The 19,566-nt window shown below is 36.9% G+C and overlaps 1 protein-coding gene across 3 annotated transcripts in view; it reads right to left on the reverse strand.

The window, feature by feature from the left end:
* The window catches only part of Rabgap1l (RAB GTPase activating protein 1 like), a 569,277-nt gene that overhangs the window by 254,064 nt on the left and 295,647 nt on the right, over nt 1–19,566 (reverse strand). For all 3 annotated transcript variants that reach the window (XM_051186069.1, XM_051186071.1, XM_051186070.1), the window contains exon 14: nt 2,667–2,780. In XM_051186069.1, the coding sequence (XP_051042026.1) occupies nt 2,667–2,780 (114 nt within the window). The remainder of the gene's footprint in view (nt 1–2,666; nt 2,781–19,566) is intronic.

Below are 19,566 nucleotides of genomic sequence, written 5' to 3' on the forward strand. Positions count from 1 at the left end.
AAACTTTATAAAATTTCCTACACTTTTGATGTGACCCAGAAGCTAATTTGCTTACAGAATTTTTAAGCTTATAGGAAAAACTGTAATAATTACTTTTCCCTTTTTAAAAGTATATAATACAAAATGTTTTTTAATAATTTTCAGCTAGATGTTTTTCAAATTTTAAAAATTTGTAGGGAGGGGGACATGACGGATCAGGAAGGTAGAGTTGGGGTAAGAACAGGGAAGGAGAGTAAAAAAAGAGATACCTTAATAGAGGGAGCCTTTATAAGCTCACCAAGAAATCTGGCACTAGGGAAATCTCCAGGAATCCACAAAGATGACCACAACTATGAATCTAAGCTAACTATGAATCTAATAGTGTAGAGGTTACCTTAAATGTCCTTCCTATAATGAGATTGATGACTACCTTAAACACCATTCTAGAGCCTTCATCCAGTAGCCGCTGGAAAAAGAAGCAGAGATTCACAGCTAAGCACTGAGCCAAACTCCAGGAATCTAGTTGTAGAGAAGGAGAAGTGATGAGCAAAGGAGTCAACCCACAGAAACAGCTAATCTTAACAAGTGGGAGCTCACAGACTCCAGTCTGACAGCTGGGGAACCAGCATAAGACCAAACCAGGACCAAACCAGGTGTGTGGGTGTGTGTGCAGTTATAGGGCCTTTGGCAGGTTAGAAACCAGTATTTATCCCTAGTGCACCAATGGGCTTTGGGAGCCCATTTCCTAATGGAGGGATACTCTCTCAGCCTAGGTACACAAGGTAGGGCCTAGGCCCTGCCCCAGATGATGTCACAGACTTTGATGATCCCCCAAGGGAGACCTCACCTCCTTGAGGAGTGGATGGGGGGGACAGGATGAGAGGTTGGTGGAGGGAATGGGAGAATGGAAGGGAGAGGTAACTGGGAGTGGTATGTAAAATAAGATTGTTTTTAATTTAAATAAAAATTAATTTTAAAAAATTAAACTTTTAAAGTTATATTTTACAGAGATCATTATATGGCCAAATTTTAAATGATTTACATATTTGTGGTTAAAAAAGAAGGGCTTATATAAAAATAGATTAATTTATTTACTTAATTAATTTTATTGCTTTAATTGAGGGGTCAATGCCAGAGCCCTGTTTGTGCTAGACAGGCACCCTAATACTAAAGCATACCCGTAGCCAACACTCTGCTCTGTATATAATATTCTGGAATAGCTAGATAAGGAGAAGTAGAGAGCTAGAGAGGAGAGAAGGGAAGAGAGGAGAAAAATGAGAAGCAGAGGAGGGAGAGAGGAAAAGGAATAGAAGAAAGGGAAGAGGAAATGGGAGGGAAGGAAGGAGGAAGGGACGGACAGATGGATGGACGGACGGAGGGAAGGACAGACGAAGGGAAGGAAGGGAAGAATATGAAAAGGGGAAAATCATAGCATGCAAGAAGCATTATACTGAGAGATATGCCATTGCCATTTCAATGTCCAAAGTTTAACAACTACTCTTGGTTAGCAATTCTTGGCAAGCAAAAATAAAACAGCAACTACCAAGTGAAATGGATTTGTGAATATTTCAGAATAGCTACTGGCACTTTATTAACCCTTAGAAAAACTAACTTAATCATTTAGGCACTGCCATCAAACTTGTTATTTGCTTTTTTCTATGCACTATCCAATGCCAGTGAGTCACCCACTGCTCACTGACAGTCTCTGTTGGAATGGCAGGTGAGAAGAGTACTTAGGCCCACCACGCTTCACTATGTATTTCTGATTTTACCTAAGAACTCAGTAAGTTATTGGCTCTTCTCCCCTGACAGAATCCTTGACTACAATGAAGCAGCTTTTTTCTAGGTCTACTAATGACAAGGAAGATGAAAGATTTCAAAATGAAATGTAAGAACCACGCATAATATGTAGGAACTTGCCAGGACTCAACGAGCGGCCCAAACCAGTTCTCACACTTGCCTATAGTCAAAAAGTAGGGACAATTCTCACATTATCTCATCTGAGAGGAACTTCTGTTCTTTTCCTGCTAGTGTGTAAGCCAAACTAGGACTGTGCTGTGCCTCCTTCAGAAGAGGAAGCAAGAAGGTCACCTTCCAAGATCACTGTAAAGAACCTAGTGGTGTATGGGTAAGCAAGGAATACATTGCAATAAAACATAGAGACAGTTAGAAAATACAACTATGGTGATACATTGTTTATAATCTAGTAAAGTCACTGAAGATGCGAATGCAAAGCCAACTACACCAATTAGCTATAGGAGCTGGGCAGTGTGGCACACACCTTTAATCCCAGGACTCAGGAGACAGAGGTAAATGGATCTCTTTGAGGCCACCCAAGACTACATGAGAGTGAATCAGTCTAAAAGGATTACAGAGCTCACACCTTTAATCCCAGCACTAGAGAGGTATATAAGGAAGAAGCAAAGGGCTCATGTGGCAATTAGTGTCCAGCCAAGTTAAGGACAGGAAGAAATCTAGTTTCCAGTCACAGGGAGAAAGGATTTCCATTGTAGCCATGGTAAGAGGTAAGAGCAACTGGCTGTTTTGCTTCTCTGGTCTTCAGCTTGAACCCCAATATCTGTTTCTGAGTTTATATTAATTCACACTACATATAATAATCTTTAGAAGATGTTCCTAACAAATAGTTCTGAACAACAAATTAGAAAAAGTGAGGGCAGACCCCCAACCTTGCAGATCTTGTAGAGAGATTCTTGTCCATCTCCTCCAGTGTCTTTGAAGTAATCATGTGCAGGAAATGTACGATGAATATCTCGAGTAATAACACTCTCCTGTGCAGAGTCCTTTAAAAGGAAAACAAAAGCAGAGTTGATTACCCCCGTAAAAATTTCTTTTCAATTATGTAAAATAATATATGTACATAAAAGTTTAAAGGATATTTTTAAAAGTATACTTTAAAAAAAACCTAGCCTTTTAAAAAATAAAATAAAAAAGTCATCAGGGAGAGTCAAGAAGTAAAGGCTCTTGTAATCAAATCTGATGACCTGTTTTGATACCTAGGACCCATATGGAGGTAGAGTACAAACTATTATTAAGTCCTCTGAACTCCACATACACACCATGGCATTCACATAACCATACACATGCACATACACACACATGCCCACACAAAATAAAATAAAAGCTCTCTCCTTCTAAGACACTTCACTACTTTACCTAAGATAAGTGCCACCACCAATGATGTCCTTTCACATGTCTATCTACAAGGGGTGTGTATATATTTGTGTGTGTGTTTATTACTTGTGTGTTTATTTGAGAATACTGAGAAAAAAATTGTTACACACATTTCCAGAGACCAATGTATGTTTCCTTCACTTATTGAGATCAATTACAGACTGTTTCTTATCATGACAGAATCAGTTTTTAAAAAGAAGGAAATACATCTCTTCTCGGGTATTATGATTTCTTTAATATTATCCTATTAATATTTTTATATTTTTCCATTTTCTAAAGAGTACTTTTGGAGATAGACATATACATATGTTGTTTTAAAGATTTATAGTTTATTGTTTTATTTATGTTTATGTGTGTGTGTCTGTGAAATTATGTCACATGTGGAAAGGTGTCCACAGAAGGCAGAGAAGACAGCAGAATCCCTAAAAGTGGAATTACAGTTGGTTGTGAGCCAGAAGACATGAGATTTGATAACTGAAATTAGGTCCTCTAGAAATACAACTCTTTTAACCATAAGCCATCTGTTCAGCCCCCTACCCATGTGTCTGTGCATACGCATGTGCATGCATGTGTGTGCACATATGCATGTGTGTGTTTTCAAGGATACATTCCTAAAAGTTCAACAGCTAGGTAATGTATACATTTTTAGGGTTGTTATTAAGGCTAGCATTGGATTGAATTCCCCTGGGGTTATAGTCATAGATCACCATGCCAACTTGTACTTTCAGGTTTGATTTAGATATTCTCCCTCTAGAGCTGCCATAATTACATTTACTTCAAATAAGAATAGAACACATATTTCTTTACATTGCTAAATAATGTGTTTTCTATTTTTAAATCATGGGCTATATAGTAAATGAAACTTAGATCACCTCCCCCCCCACACACACTGACATATACTAGGCTAATTACATAATTCATTCATTCAACAATATAGAAGTTTACATTTTAAAACATGAATTTAAAAAGTGTTTTTTTATAGGAATTAGGAAAATGAAAGCTCAAAATTATGTAAAAGTCTGCACCTGTGTCAGAAAGACTGAGTATTACCTTGATTTTATTTTAATCCTGAAAATGTTCATCTATTTAAATGTTAAAAAAATAGGATGACTTTAACAATGAAAATACTTTGTACAATTTAGAGAAGCATCAAAGACTGCTAATTGAAAATTGAATGCATTGTTTAATGTCTTGTTTCCTCATAGATTGAACAAATCCCCTTTCTGCCTCATAGCAGAAAAGTAAGGATGTTTAAAATGTGAATTCCTTTAATGATGCTGGTTTCTTCTCCTTGTAGCTGAGAAGTATACAAGGAGCAGGCAGCTGATCAGCCCAGTTAAGTCAAGACCTTCTCTTGCTGCCTTTTCCACATCAGCTGCTACTTCATGCAGGGTGGTAATTAGATCTTATATCATGTAGAGTAAGAAAGGAAGCAAAATGACAAGTTCTAAATTTGCTAGCACACATTTGATAAGGCAGTCCAGAGGACATTCTGGTGGCTTACAGGAATGGAATACTAAAGATGAATAAACATGGAAGTTTAATGTTTTAAATAGCTTAAGCAAAAAGAATAGATAAATAAAAAATGTTACTTGATAAGGAAATGAATTTTCTAACACAGTGAAGACTTGGGAAAGGTCTAGAAAAGAGTAAGCAGAATGCTAATATATAAAAAAAATTATATTTCAGAGGTAAGGATCTGCACCTCAGGGGTGGAACACTTGATTAGCATGTAGGATTCTGAATATGAAAACGTGGCAACCACACAGACTAAAACTTTCTCCAGGCTTTTACTGGTGGAGTGTTTTTCTTTCTATTTCACTTGTAACCTACTTGAAAAGATGATGAATAAAATGACACTATCATGGGTGAACAACTTCAGTTATCCAGCAGCATACAGGATAACTCTTTGGATTTTCAGGATATTTGTGGGAAAAATCAGTAGACCCATCTTCCCTAGAAAATGCTTGCACATGTAGCATCATTGCATGTTTACATGGTACCAAATAGTCTGATTCAGAGGAGGAGAAATTGGTTAAAAATTTCTAAAAATTATATCTGCATATCACTAAGAATAATTTTATTCCTGCATTCTTGATCTGCCTTATTTATAAAAACAAAAGAAAAGAAAGTTAATAGTTTCCTATGACTTTCCTTTCCTGGGTTTTATTTTTAAGTTTACCCAATATAAGGCCTCAAATGGACAATTACTCTACTGTGATCACAATTTCAAAAACATCTAATTTTAAATAACATAAATATAGACACAAAATATAATGTGCTACAATTTGGATGGGATTTCAGCACATCACCTAAAGGTACAGACATTGGAAATTTGGTTCTCATTGGGGGATAATAGGAGATGGTGAAACCTTTAAAAGGTGGGTTCTAGTACATGGTGGTAGAGCACTGTCCTGGAAAAGAATTAAGGTAATTCTTGTGGATCTCAGGCTAAGTCTTCTGAGAAAAATTGTTTGAAAAAGGAAGTAATACCTCCTCCTCATTCTTCTTTCCAGTTCTAAATCATCTCTCCCTCTTCACACAAGCTTCTACCACCATGAGGTCACACATCTTGTGGGCTCATATTTACCCAACCTTGGGTATTTTGTTCTAAGAGTAGACAGGCTAAGATAATGTGCAATGTTCAAAATAAAGGTACTTAGCAAATCCATTACCATGGTGTGTGTGTATGTGTGTGTGTGTGTGTGTGTGTGTGTGTTTTGTGTGTGTCTAAATGGGATCTAGAGACATGATGTGAAAACCACATAGAATAAATAAATATCTTCTCTACTAGTTATTTTGTAACACTCAATTTATTACTGCCAGCTATAGTTACTTTTCCCATGCTATAACATCATGATTCTACTTCTCTTTTGAGAAGTAGAATTTGACCCAACTGAAGAAGGGTCAAATAATTTAATCATATAAATGCATATAAAGGGTTTCAGGTAAAAAAAAAAAAAACCAGTTATTTATATACTTCTAAAAACCTTTCCTACCACAACAGACAATGATGAGGTTATTTGCTTGAAAGACCTCATAGCAGAACTTGTTGAAGTCATGGCAATTGCTTCCACTGTGAGAATACAGAAATCACTCTTTCATGGACTTCTGCTTTTCACCACTGTCTAGACCTCCAACTTGACCCATAATTTACTTCTCATGATATACAGTGTCCATTCTGCTTTTCAGAATACACTGTGGTAGTTCAGCAGCCAGACTCTGATATTCCCTCTGTTTTCCTCACAATACCAACAGAATTTGAAATGAATTATTTCTTCTTATGAAATATCAGATTCTTTATCTGTGAAATAGGCTAACATCAAATATATAGTATTGTTTAGAATGGAATAATGCAAGTAAGAGTATTTAACACTCTACTTTTATATATTGAGCATGCAATATTTAACTGTTTAAATTTTTGATGGATATATAATTCAGACATTCTAGAGACCTTTCATAATTTAAAAAAATAAATGACTATCTTTGAGTACCTTAAAATAACAATTAGGAAACCAATTCTCTAGAATTTATTAATCTATACAAATCCTTATTCTTAACTAGTTACCACACATACATATCCCAAATTATCACTGTTTCTATTAATCTAGTAACAAAACCAACCTGAGAATTATTGGCTCCAGGTTTCACATGAATGACCCAACAAATAAAGTTTTAGGCAAATATATTATGGAGGATGAGAAAGATGATAAAGTTGTGGCAAAATCTACCAAGACAGTCACCATTTCTACCATACTTTAGAAATCAGATTCTAAAGAACAGAAAAGTTGAAGTCATGGTTATGAAGAGGAGAAATGGCACTGCAATCATTGCATGTTTCCCTGTGGACCATCATCAAGAAATTCACCTACAGTAAAGTCCTAAAGGACCTCCTTTCTCTTGCCTTGTTAGGTTAGCCCACATTCCAAGCTGTCTTGGGACCATAAAGCAAGAAATAGTTTGTATCAAAGTCTGAAAGGTTCATTTTTATCTGGCATACCCAACTCTCACCATACTGAAATAGAAGCCTATCTTTCAAATTTTTGCTTTTTTCCAAATTTTTAAGTCCTAAGACTAAACCTATCCTCAAAAAAGGTAACAATGTCTAGTAGACAAAAATCCACAGTCCAACAGAGATACCATACAATTTGTTAAATACCAGTTTAAAACCAAATGAAAGAGACATGATAAAGTGTAGTGAGATAGTCCTTCTGTGGCACTGACCATGCCCATTGGGGGGTAGAGCCATGGGTGGAAGTGACCTGTGGAAGGAAGTCGGAGGGAGAGCTGGGAAACGCTTTCTTGCTGGCGTGACTCGGACAGGAGAGGATTGGGTTGAATTTCCTGGTGTTCATCTGTCTAGGTTGTAAGTTATTTCTCCCTGAATAAACATCTATTCGGCCTATTTGTTTATCCTGATCCTTATTTAACCACGATAATAAAGAGTTTATTTTATCTTCACACACATTAAAATTGAAGTTTCCTATCAAGAATTTGCATGAGATCTAGTGCCTCCTATATACCTGACATTCTTGTAATTCTCATAATTCCTGCCAGAAGAGAATTGTTATTAACTTCTTTCTTGTAGAATGAATACAGCACTCAAGTGTCAAGAAGCATTAGGAAGATAGGCTTGGAAGAACCACATCCTATTATTTTTTATGAAACAACTTTTGAGCTGCCAAAAACTAAAATGACATTACAGTGAGGGTGACTATTCCCACACATGGCCCTAACGGGTGTATGAAACGCCTGACGACTACTTGGTTTTTCACATTCCTAGCACCATAACATAACCCTTTCCTATCAGTCCCTGTTGTCACCCCTAAAGCATAAGATGTACTGTCACTTCATATCTACTACAACATCAATCCAACTTCATGGACATCATTCCAATCTGCCAGAGATATTAAAAATGCCAATGTGAACTATCCCTAGCCACAATCAGTAGGAAGATAAATGATTCACTGCTAAAAATGTTTTGACCTTAGAATGTGTCTTCTATTCTTACCCTACAGGGATCGTCCTCCATTTCTATGTTGAATAGGAAAACATCACAAACTGGTCTGCTCATGTGTCCCTGAAAGCAGATGGGTTTGCAGTGGTAAGTCTTGTTTATCTGCCTTGATGTTTGCCAAAAATCCAGAGTTGGAGATGAAATGATAAAGTTTAAAGTATATTCTAGTTTCAAATGTGCTACTAAAATTATAAGCAACAAACAGTAGCAAAATGCTGAATCATTGCCAATTTTATCTCTTGACTATAGAGAGGGGTCTTCACTTGAGAGGTAGATAGAGGAAAAAGATAAAATTAAACAATCATATTATAAATAATTCAGGACACTAGAGAGATTACTCAGCTGTTAAGAGTACTGGCTGCTCTTCCAGAGGTCCTGAGTTCAATTCCCAGCAACCATGTGGTGGCTCACAATCATCTGTAATGGTATCTGATTCCCTCTTCTAGTGTATGTGAAGACAGGTCACTCATATAGAATAAATAAACAAATAAATAAATAAATTGCTCTAAACAACACGGACGTTATTTAATGTCTAAAAGCTTGACATAACAGACACACACACACACACACACACACACACACACACACAGCCAGAAAATAAAAACCAATCCCCCTCAGGGGAATGTGGAAACTATAAGAACCAAAGGCAATTGAGTGTAGTGCAACACACCTTTAATACAAGCACTCAGAGAAGGAGATTCAGGCAGATCTCTGTGAATTAGAAGCCAGTCTGGTCTACAGTCTGGAAAGCCACAGCTAAATAATGACACTCTGTCTCAAAATTTACAATTAAAATTTAAAAAGGAAAGGAAGAACTAGAGGCAGAGAGATAGGAAGGTGGGGAGGAAGTGGAATTAATAGACAGTCAATATTTATAATGGGTACAGTCTCAGGGTTTTATTACTGTGAAGAGACACAATGACCATGGCAACTCTTAGAAAGGAAAACATTTAATTGGGGCTAGCTTACAGTTTCAGAAGTTTAGTTCATTATCATCATGGTAAGAAGCATGCAGGTAGCCATGGCACTGGAGAAGGAGCTGAGAGTACTGCATCTTGATTCACAGGCAACAGGAAGTGAACTGTCACACTGGGCATAGCTTAAGCATATATGAGACCTCAAAGCCCACCTCCACAGTGACACACTTCCTCCAAAAAGGTAATACTCACTCCAACAAGGCTATACCTCCTAATAGTGCCACTCCCTATGGGCCAAGTATTCAAACACATAAGTCTATGGGGCCACACCTATACAAACCCCATAGGTAACAAGTGCCAAGATGAGAATGGAAGCATGGGAATAGAATATACCACTGTACATTTGGAAGCACCGTAGAGTATGGACAAAGCTAACTAACATCTGAGGCTACTTTTAGACTCAAGATAAATAACTCAAATACAGTAAAGCTACACTCAGCTCTGTATTCAATCTCTAGGCTGTCAAGAGTTCATTATTCCAAATTATAGATTCAAATGAGGAACATTGTAATGTCCAGTCTCTATTAGCAGGAAATATTTTTCTTTCAGAATGAAGGGCAAAAGCTGAGCTCCATGATCTTATTTGTTAAGATAAATATATTCTTAGCTTTATATTATTTTTACATTATTGAATTATGATCAAATTGTTCCTTTAAACTCTTGAAATATTAAAATTTTACAAAACAGCTCTGTATGCATCATGTAAAGAACAAAAATAACATTATTTTGCTTTTTTTTTTTTTCAAAAAAATCTAAGAATTTCTCTCTGATAAGAACACAATTTGATAAATATACCTAATTTAAATTAATTGGTGCTTTACAGATCTTTAACCATCTATGCACCTTATTATTGGTTAAACAATTTTTAGAAACTTTAAAAGCATCTTATCACTCCTTCAATCACTATAGATTCTTTTTGAAACTCTTCAACCTCAATTATACCTCAAATTGGAAGACAAAAAGTCAACTGCATGGAAAATAAACTTTCAATTTGCTATACAATTTGAAGTTATTTGTGTATTCAGAAAATACTTTTCTGAGCACTCTCTAAGGATCAGATCTAGTCTATGCATAGAGCACATGGCTGTTAGCAATATGTCCCCACCACTATGGAGAATATGTTGATGAAGGCAGAGGCTGGTCACTGAAAAGTATTAGGAAGAAATGAAACAGGGAGTGAGGAGAGGCTAGCACTTCAATAGAGTACATTTGTTTCTCTGACTAAAAACACAAATATCTAAAGAATGAACATTAACATCAGGGAAAAGAAGTAGGGATAGATGACATACTTTAATGTTTTAAAACATTTTGTGACCATTTTGTTTGAAAAATGTGTTAAACTAAAATTCAATCCACTTTTCTTGATTAATATTATCTCAAAAACTTCTAAAATATAATTTAGATGACTTTACAAAAATGCTTCAATTTATATGTTCAAATAATATACTCCTAGTTACACATGTACCTATCAAAATTTGCCATTTATAATTTTAACATTTGCTAATGTGCAAAAAGGCACTGAAATAGTATCTGAGAGAATTAAAAGGGCATAAGAAGGAGTCTAGGTGGTTTCTGAACAGCAGGAGGCTTAACATCTACTCATAAAGATGAGTGGGAATAAATAATCATAGAAGGAAAGATATGCTAACAGACAAATAATTCATCTAGATGATGCTAATTGTAAGAGTTCAAAGGAAAACGTGACTCCAAAACTATTCAGATGGCATAGTGACCTTTAACATGAGATACAGGTAGGTTGTATTGGGCACTGCAGATAGACAGATGGGCTCAAAACTAAAAGTCTTTAACAATAACAACAATGTTGTGTGCAGAGGTTCCAATGCAGGAGAGCACTTGTCATCCTCAGGAGATAAGATTCGAATTGGCTAAGAAGGGAATACATAAAAGGAAGCATTAAGTGGACAGACAGAGAGTATGGAAAGGTGATCTAAAATGAAAACATTTTAATTTAATCCAGTAAGAAATGAAGAGCTATTTTATCTGACTTACAGTTTTAGAAACCACTCTTTCAGTTTGGCCTTGTGTGCTTTTACTATTTGAAAAGTGCAGGTGAAGAAAGAACATAACCTCCAAAGAGACCTGGCCTTTGTCACTGGATGTTGAGAAGTGATCACTATGCTAATACAATATCATGGGAAGCCTTGGTCATAATGTGTCAAAGGATGAAGGCTCTGAGCCATGTAGTTGTAGAGAAAGGTACAGACAACCCCAATAAAAACTCAGCTCAGCATAGTGAGTTGGCTTCCTTAGCTAACAATGGTCCATGTATATTGTCATATACTGATGTCAGGAAATTAATATCCATGACTCCAGTGGGGGAAGACAGGATGCTTTGAGTAGTGATTCTCCTGGCTAGATTTATGCTGCTTCATTTACATGTGAAAACTTCTAACTGACCATTACAGCTTTTTTGTAAACATGAGGTTGCTTCTAGTGAATTATAAACCAGATGGGAGCTTTTAGTAACCTCTTCCATTTACCTCCTGTGTCAGGTTAAGACAATTTGGTATGGACTCTAAGTCTGCAGCTTATTAGACTCATAAACACCCAACATTTTTCTTCTTAAAGTCAAAGCTGTTACATAGCTTGGGTTGATCTCTCCCTCTCAATTCTTCCTCATCTTCCCAAGTGCTTAGATGACCACTGTTTTCCACTATGCCAATCAAAATCAACAAATCTGAAGACTTCACTGTAGTATTCTCACACAAATCTGCTCAGTTCAAAGAAATCACTACAAACCTTTTCCTGTCTACAAGATATTATTAAAACTAAAAGTTTCTTTTGATTTTATTTCAGATAACTTTTTAAAAGTCTGTGTACTGAGGAGATGGCAGCTGTGCAACATGAGATCTTGAGTTTGGACCTTAGAACCCACAAAAATACCAGGTCCCCCTGAAACCCTAGTACTGATGGTAGAGAAAGGCAGGACTTAGAGATGCATTGGCCAGACAATCTAATCAACTGGTCAGCTCTAGGTTCAGAGAGACCATGGCAAAATAAATAAACAAATAAATAAATTGAAAGCAACCAAAGAACTCAACATCCCTGGTCTTCATGCAAACTGCAAATGCAAACATAAACATGTGATATACTGACACACTGCCAAGTCGAGATGGGCTCACTAGAGTCACAGGCATTTATTTCTGACATCTCTGTACATATGTATATCATGCACTGATATATTGACACAGCTAGGTGGGCTCACTGGGGTCGTGAGCATTGGTTTCTGACATGACAGTAGTATATGCTCAGAGCTTTTAGTGTAGATCCTCAGAGATTACATATAACAGAACTATGGTTAACCATTTGATCATTTCCTTAAGGAAACATCTACATCTTAATAATGAATTGAAGCACACAAATTGAAAAGCAGACCTTGTAATTATTAAAATGATCTTGCTAGTTTAACTTGTTTAAATGATCGCCTGGATTATCAAAACAGAGTCAGTGTATCTAGCCTTGCTTATACATTTAAAGAAAAAAACCTGACCACTTTAGTTGTTTTCTTTTTTGTTTGTTTGTTTTGTTTTTTTGCATGCAAAAATATCTAAGTGAGGGACTATATATATTTGTGAAAACTACATTAGAGTCAACCATTTCTATGCCCCAGAATATGAGTTTTTACAACAGACAATTGATTTTTTTTTTTTTTTTTTTTTTTTGGTTTGGTTTTTTGTTTTTTGAGACACAGTTTCTCTGTGTAGCCCTGGCAGTTCTGGAACTAGCTCTGTAGACCAGTCTGGCCTCGAACTCATTGAGATCAACCTGCCTTTGCCTCCTGAGTGCTACCACCACCCAGCCAAGACAAATAATTTTTATACCAAATCAACTTTAAAAATTCTCATTTTATTCCTTTTTATGACAGTATAATTCCACTGACATAAGTTGTTACTTATCTAAGAATAGAAGATGTACATATTATGTTAGTACCAAAAGAGATAGGAATATCTAAGAATGAACAGCTTTGCTCCTAAGAGACTATATGAGTTCTCATCCTCAACCATGAAGCCCACTTCAGTTAGTTAAATATCCTAATCACAACTAGTACTGAGGCCCTTTTGTTTTCCTAAATCCTAGTTAATGTTTCATATCTCTTTCTATATAATGTACTTTCTTCATTCTCCTCATTCAAGATAGTAAATTCCAGTTTCTTTAGAGCTTTAACTCTTCCATTTTTAGAAGAAGAAATCAATGTTTGATAGAAGAGAGGAGAAACCCTTTTGTAATAAAGCCAATCACAAGGAACATGTATAAAAAGAGTTACTTGTATTTTATGTGTATCAGTACAAGCAGTACCTGTGGAGCCCCTGGGACTGGAGCTATGGATGGTTGTTAGTGTCACCATATAGGTCTTGGAACTGAATCCAGGTCCTCTAGAAGAGCAGCCAGCACTCTTATGAATTATTGCGCCAGCCCTCCATTTTTTTATTCAACACTTTTTTTCTCCCTGTGTGGATCTAGAAATGCATGCTATCACTCAAAGACTTAGATAAGTATACATTCTAGCTCCAGGAAAAAGTCTATCATCGTGTAATTCTTTTTTCTTTCCTCTTCTCATTCTTACAGGGTGCTTCTACCCTCACTCAGTTCAGGTTTCATTCCCTCTTAAAGCTCTCCTTGGAAGTGATATGACTGCCTCTGACATCAACAACTAACTTTGCTGGATCTTCACTAAAGCAGATGGCAAACCGTTTTGACTATCAGTATTATGTGAGAAGCTGTTTCACAGCACATTTTCCAAGATCCTACTTAGATTTGCACTCCCAAAATCTCTATAGCACTTGAAAGTAGTCTGTATTTTTAACAAGCATCTGTATAACCCACCAGCAAATGTGCAAAAACTGTTATCTAGGAACTACATGTCTGACAGAGCTGTCATTCTACATTTAAAACTTGAGTTCAAACCCCATTTCATAGTTTCCCCATAGGTCTTAATTCCCATTTCTGAGGAGACACAGGGTGATGCTCTTCCCCCTTTCACACTGTTACCCTATTTGGTTCTCTGAACTTCACTGTGTTGGTTAATTAACTGGAACTCATCCCTGGATGCCCCTTTTGTTTGCCATCTTCAAATGAGCCATGACCAGTTTTTACTTTTGTTTTTCTGGTGCCTCAGACTTTAGTAGAAGTTGTTAAATGAGTACTGAATAAGTCAGAATAAGAGAAGCAGACAGAGTAAGCATGTATCGCTTATTATGTGAAAAAAAAAGAACTTACAAAATTTCACAGCAAAATACATACCAAAGGTTTCACAATTCCAATACTAAAATGACATATGAAAATAATTATAAAAATAAAATGTTTCTATCTTAAAACAGAAATGAGAACTCCTACTCTTTAGCATTTCCTCTAACAGTCAAAACACTGTTTGGAATTTTCTTATTAAGCCTCATATTTCAAGGTAGAAGTAATTTTAAAAAAAGAGGAGGCAGAAGAGGTAGCTCTGGAATATAACATAATGGCAAAGCAGTCGTATAAGCATGCACGAGGCCCTGGGTTCAATTGGTAGCCTCATAAACAAACAAACAAACAAACAAATTACATGTGTGTAAAAGACAAAAAAATGAGGCATTCAACTGTTCCATTTTAAAAGTCTTTCTGCATGTGAATGTATGCTCATATATACGATACATTTGTATGATACCGATGTGCCCATTCGTGTAAGGCACATATACATGAGCCATGGCAATGCTGTAAAAGTCAGAAGACAACCTTGTGTGTTGTGCTTCACTTTCCATATTGTTTGAAAAGGGGCCTCTTAGTTGTTCACCAGTGTTCAAACCAGGACAGCTGGCCCATTAAGTTTCAGGGCATTCTCTGTCCCTGCCTCCGTTCTCTTCAGTACTAGATTATAAACACACACTATAGCACCTGGCTTTACATAGGTTCTAGGGATTCAAACTCAGGTCCTCATGCTTAGGTAACAATTGCTTTATCTATTGACCCATCTACCCAGTCCTAATGTGTCTTTTTAAAATAAGTCACTACTTCAATAAGAAACAAGTCACATAATTAATAGGTTCAAACCTCTTACAAAAGAAAATTATATTAAATATGTTTTTTAAAAAAAATTCTCAGGTTTTGAGCCAGGAATATATCTCAGTGGGAGAACATGTAGTTAGCATATACAAGACCCTAGACTTAATCCCAGTATACACAAAACAAACACACACACACACACACACACACACACACACACACACACACACACACAATGTTAGCTTTTTCTTAGTAAAACAGCTTGAAGCTGAGAGGCTTAGGTAAGGACCAGAAAATCTATTCGATAAACCACCACATTGTGGTATGAGAAAGTTCTTGGAAATTTGGGGACTAGAAGCTGTTTATGGAAAATTCTTTGCCATGTTTAAAACATATCTGTGGTACCTTTCATGTACAAATAAAGCCTGTCTGTCTGTACAGACCTCCAGACCTTTATGGTTATCTAGTGGCAAGCATTTGTGGTGACATCTTTCTTGCACAAATAAAACCTGTCTGGGAGTCAGAGAATGGGGCTTGCCACTGGCTAAGAATAGAGGTCTGGAGGTCTGCACAGTCAGAAAGGAAGTAATGTAGCTGGGCAGAAACAGGATATAAGCAGGGACAAACAGGAAATTGTTCTCTTCTCTGCATAGATGACGAGCGGTCATCATGTAACAGGCAAAGGAGTTGCAGGTCCAGCATTCCCCAGTAAGATAAGACCACGTGGAAATACTTAGATTAAAAGAAATGGGTTAATAATTAAGACAGCGCTAGCCAATATGATGCCAAGTCATCAGCCAACAGTGTCATAACTAATATATCATTCATGTGTTCTTTGGGGTTGTCAAGGATGGCGAGACTTGCCGGGCCAGAAAAGCATGCTTACAAAATGGCACCCAACATGGGGTTTATACAAAGGGCACCCACAAATGGCACAAATGGCACTGCAGTGTGAAACTGAGCACGGGAGACAGAAGTGATGGATGTCACAGAGGAATAGGCACCACTGGTATACAAGTGTGAAGAGAGCTCTCAGATAAAAGAATTGAAGTGTGGTGAGTTAATGTCGGAAATAAAAATGTATATAATTGTATATATGAAGCAGAAAAATATTAGTCAGATGATAAAGAAGTGAAGTGCAATGGATTAACATCAGGAGTAAAAATGTATATAATTGGAGATGTGAAACAGAGAAATATTAGCCAGATGATAAAGAAGTGAGTTAACCTTGAGAGTAATAATATATGTATTGGAGATATAAGACAGGAAATTATTAGTCAGATGATTATATATTTACTTGGGTATATCTTGATAGCTAGGAGTGCTGGAGTAAAACAGAAGCAAGTAGAGAAATTTTTAGAATTTGTACATTTTGTAAGTATCCTTCCCCCTTACAGAAGTCACCAGTGTAGCTCAGAGCTGTGCTGGGACTTGGGGAAGCAAAGTTGCAGCCCTGCATATGCATGAGGTCATATGCCTGTGGGTGCCAAGAACTCCATTGCTACAATGGTGGCCTTTGACTCTGCAAGCAGCTGTAGCCACAGATGACCTGCAGTGGGCCAGCGCAGGCCCAGAGGACAAAGGCAAGCTGAGGCCAGCCAGCCTAGAAGGCCCCAGGCTTGGGAACTGCTGCCATAGCCTATGCTCAGCATCTCCACAGGAAAGAGAGTAATTTCCTGTTTGTCCCTGCTTATATCCTGTTACTTCCCAGCTATATCACTTCCTGCCTATCTATACAGACCTCCAGACCTCTATGGTTAGTTAGTGGCAGTTTCTGCCCAGCTACATCGCTTCCTGACTGTCTATACAGAACTTCAGACCTCTATGGTTAGCTAGTGCCAAGCTCCATTCTCTGACACTCTTTCCCCCAGACATACCCACATGCCTCTAATCATTATACATATTTGCTTTAGATTTTTATGCCACTCAAGTCATTTTTAGTTCATTTCTCCTTTACGAACCTAAAAAACCAAAGAGGGATTTTAAAACTCTGAATTTCTAATCAAGGTTAAGAATATAAAATTGCTATGAAAACTGGGGAAAAAAATTAAAGAAATTTCATTTATTCCTCCTATGTTAAGTGTTGCATGTGCTATCTGACTTGAGTCAATGGCCATGGAAACTGAAAGAAGGGCTCATTCTATGAACTTGACAGGTTCTGTGATTTTGCTAAGCCTGTTACCACAAGCAAACTCTCAATGTGCCCAAAGCTTTCAGTTATTCATATCAAGTCAAAACAAAACATTTTTGCATGTTAATAGGTAAATGTTAAGAAGTTCACAATACACACAAAAGTTGTATTTTCATTAGTCCATCATTCTGGTCACCAGGGTTGTATATGTATCCCTTGCCTTACTACTACCCAGCTCATAACAGTGTGTATCACTTTACACCTAGAGAATTTCAACAGCTGACATATCATCACATATTTAAATTGTCCCTCATTCAGTCAGTCCATAAAGTCCTTTTAGGTTAATCTATGTGAAGGACTAGGCTGCTATCTGGTAGCATTCAAATCTATATATAACATGGTACCAGCTGTTGGCTCAAACTGAAAAGCCCTCATTTCTGTCTGCATTGTACTTTTAAACTCCAATGCTTTTGTACAATTTATTCTGCTTAAATGGTCCCACTTCTCAACAACTGAAATATTATTCATTTGCAAAGGCTCATTATATGTCTTTCATTGTGCTTTCCTAATGATCTCAGGTGAAAATATGTCCTTCCTCTATATTAATACAATATAAGTCACATATGTGTTTATAAAGCCTACAATATATTACTGTAAGTCATATCTATCTCTCTAGTGAAAGAACATCACCTTATTTATGGTAGCAATACAGTACCCTGTATTCAGGATGAAAGAAGTGTTGTTGAGTAAATTACTCTATGAAAGAAAAATGGTGAAGCAAAATAAAAAGGCAGGGAGTCCATAAAGACTCTACATTGCTATAGAAGTAGAAGATTGGGCATTGCCTCATACTAGAAAATTTTCCTTCACTGCACATTTTTATGTAGCCTTTTAAAGCTTGTTCCTTGAAAAGAGTTAATGAATACTATCACAATGCAGAATTTACCTGATGGCACCCTGGTCACAGCCAATGTCAAGATTCATTTCATTCACAGGAAACATTGGTCAAATGTTTCTACTTGGTCAGAACTGATCTGGAACAAGTCATCATACCTTGTTCACAGTCTCAGCTTCCTAAAATGTGGCAACAAAGGATCAAAGAACTTTTTCACAGATTTATGAGGTGCATATTTTGCTCAAATCAACTTGGATGAGGCTAAATTGCTTATGAAGACAGTTTAAATAGCAAACCAAAACAATATTCTTTCATGTGAATATTTGTAGAGGCCAATCATGGATGTAATAGTATATCAAGATCATAATGTATATGGAGCCCTTGAAAGCAACTTGGTTAGTATGGGGCACAGAAATTTTTAATGCAATAGATAAAAGAACTACAGGGACAGGGGAAGAAAGGTGGCTGCCTTTCTTTACAGAAGAACAAGGATGTAACTTTATTAACCAAGAAGACACCTGTTTCTGCCCCTAAGGAAATTCCCACAGAAAGGTAGAGACAGACAGAGAAAAGTGGCAGGGAAGGAGACCTAAGCAGTACCTCTGTACCACTGCCCACAAGGAAATTAGTAGTCTGAAAGAGGGAAAGAGTGGCATGAAGGGCATGGCAATAATGCCGAGCAGAAGGACTTGAACTGACTAGCATTCTGCTTGTCACTGCTGAATTGAGAGTTCAATAGAGCAATTATTACAAGGACCAGGGCCCTATGGAGAAAACCAATTCAGTCAAATATGCTGAAATAAATAGACTATCTTCTAAATACATAGAATTAAAAGCCTCTGTCTTTGTCCCAGCTTTATGGATGCTACATAAACTATTGTTTAGAGAAATTATACATGAGAAAGACAGTGATATATTATTAATGATCTAATAAAGCTTGCTTGGAGATCAAGATGCAAAGCTAACCACAGTCATAAGAGGCCAAATAGTCACAGCACATGCCTTTAAACCCAGGACTCAGGAGACAGAGGCAGATGGATCTCTGTGAGTTCAAGGTCACCCAGGGCAACATGAGAGTGAATCAGCCTAAAAGAGAAACAGAGCTCATACCTATAATCACAACACTAGAGAGATATATAAGATAGTAGCAAGGCATTCGGTATTCTGGCAATTAGTCTCCAGACACAGTGAAGACAGGATTGGCCCAGACTGGGTAGATGTAAAAGCTCTCTGGTGGCTTGGATGCTTTGTTTCTCTGATCTTCAGGCAAGCTTTATTAGATCATAAATAATACATCACCATAGGGGAATACTTCTAAAATTTAGTTGTTGATTACCATTAACTGATATTTAAGTGGAATTCTATATTCTTATTC

Source organism: Phodopus roborovskii, unplaced genomic scaffold, assembly GCF_943737965.1.
Source record: "Phodopus roborovskii unplaced genomic scaffold, PHOROB, whole genome shotgun sequence".
Classification (NCBI taxonomy): Eukaryota; Metazoa; Chordata; class Mammalia; order Rodentia; family Cricetidae; genus Phodopus; species Phodopus roborovskii.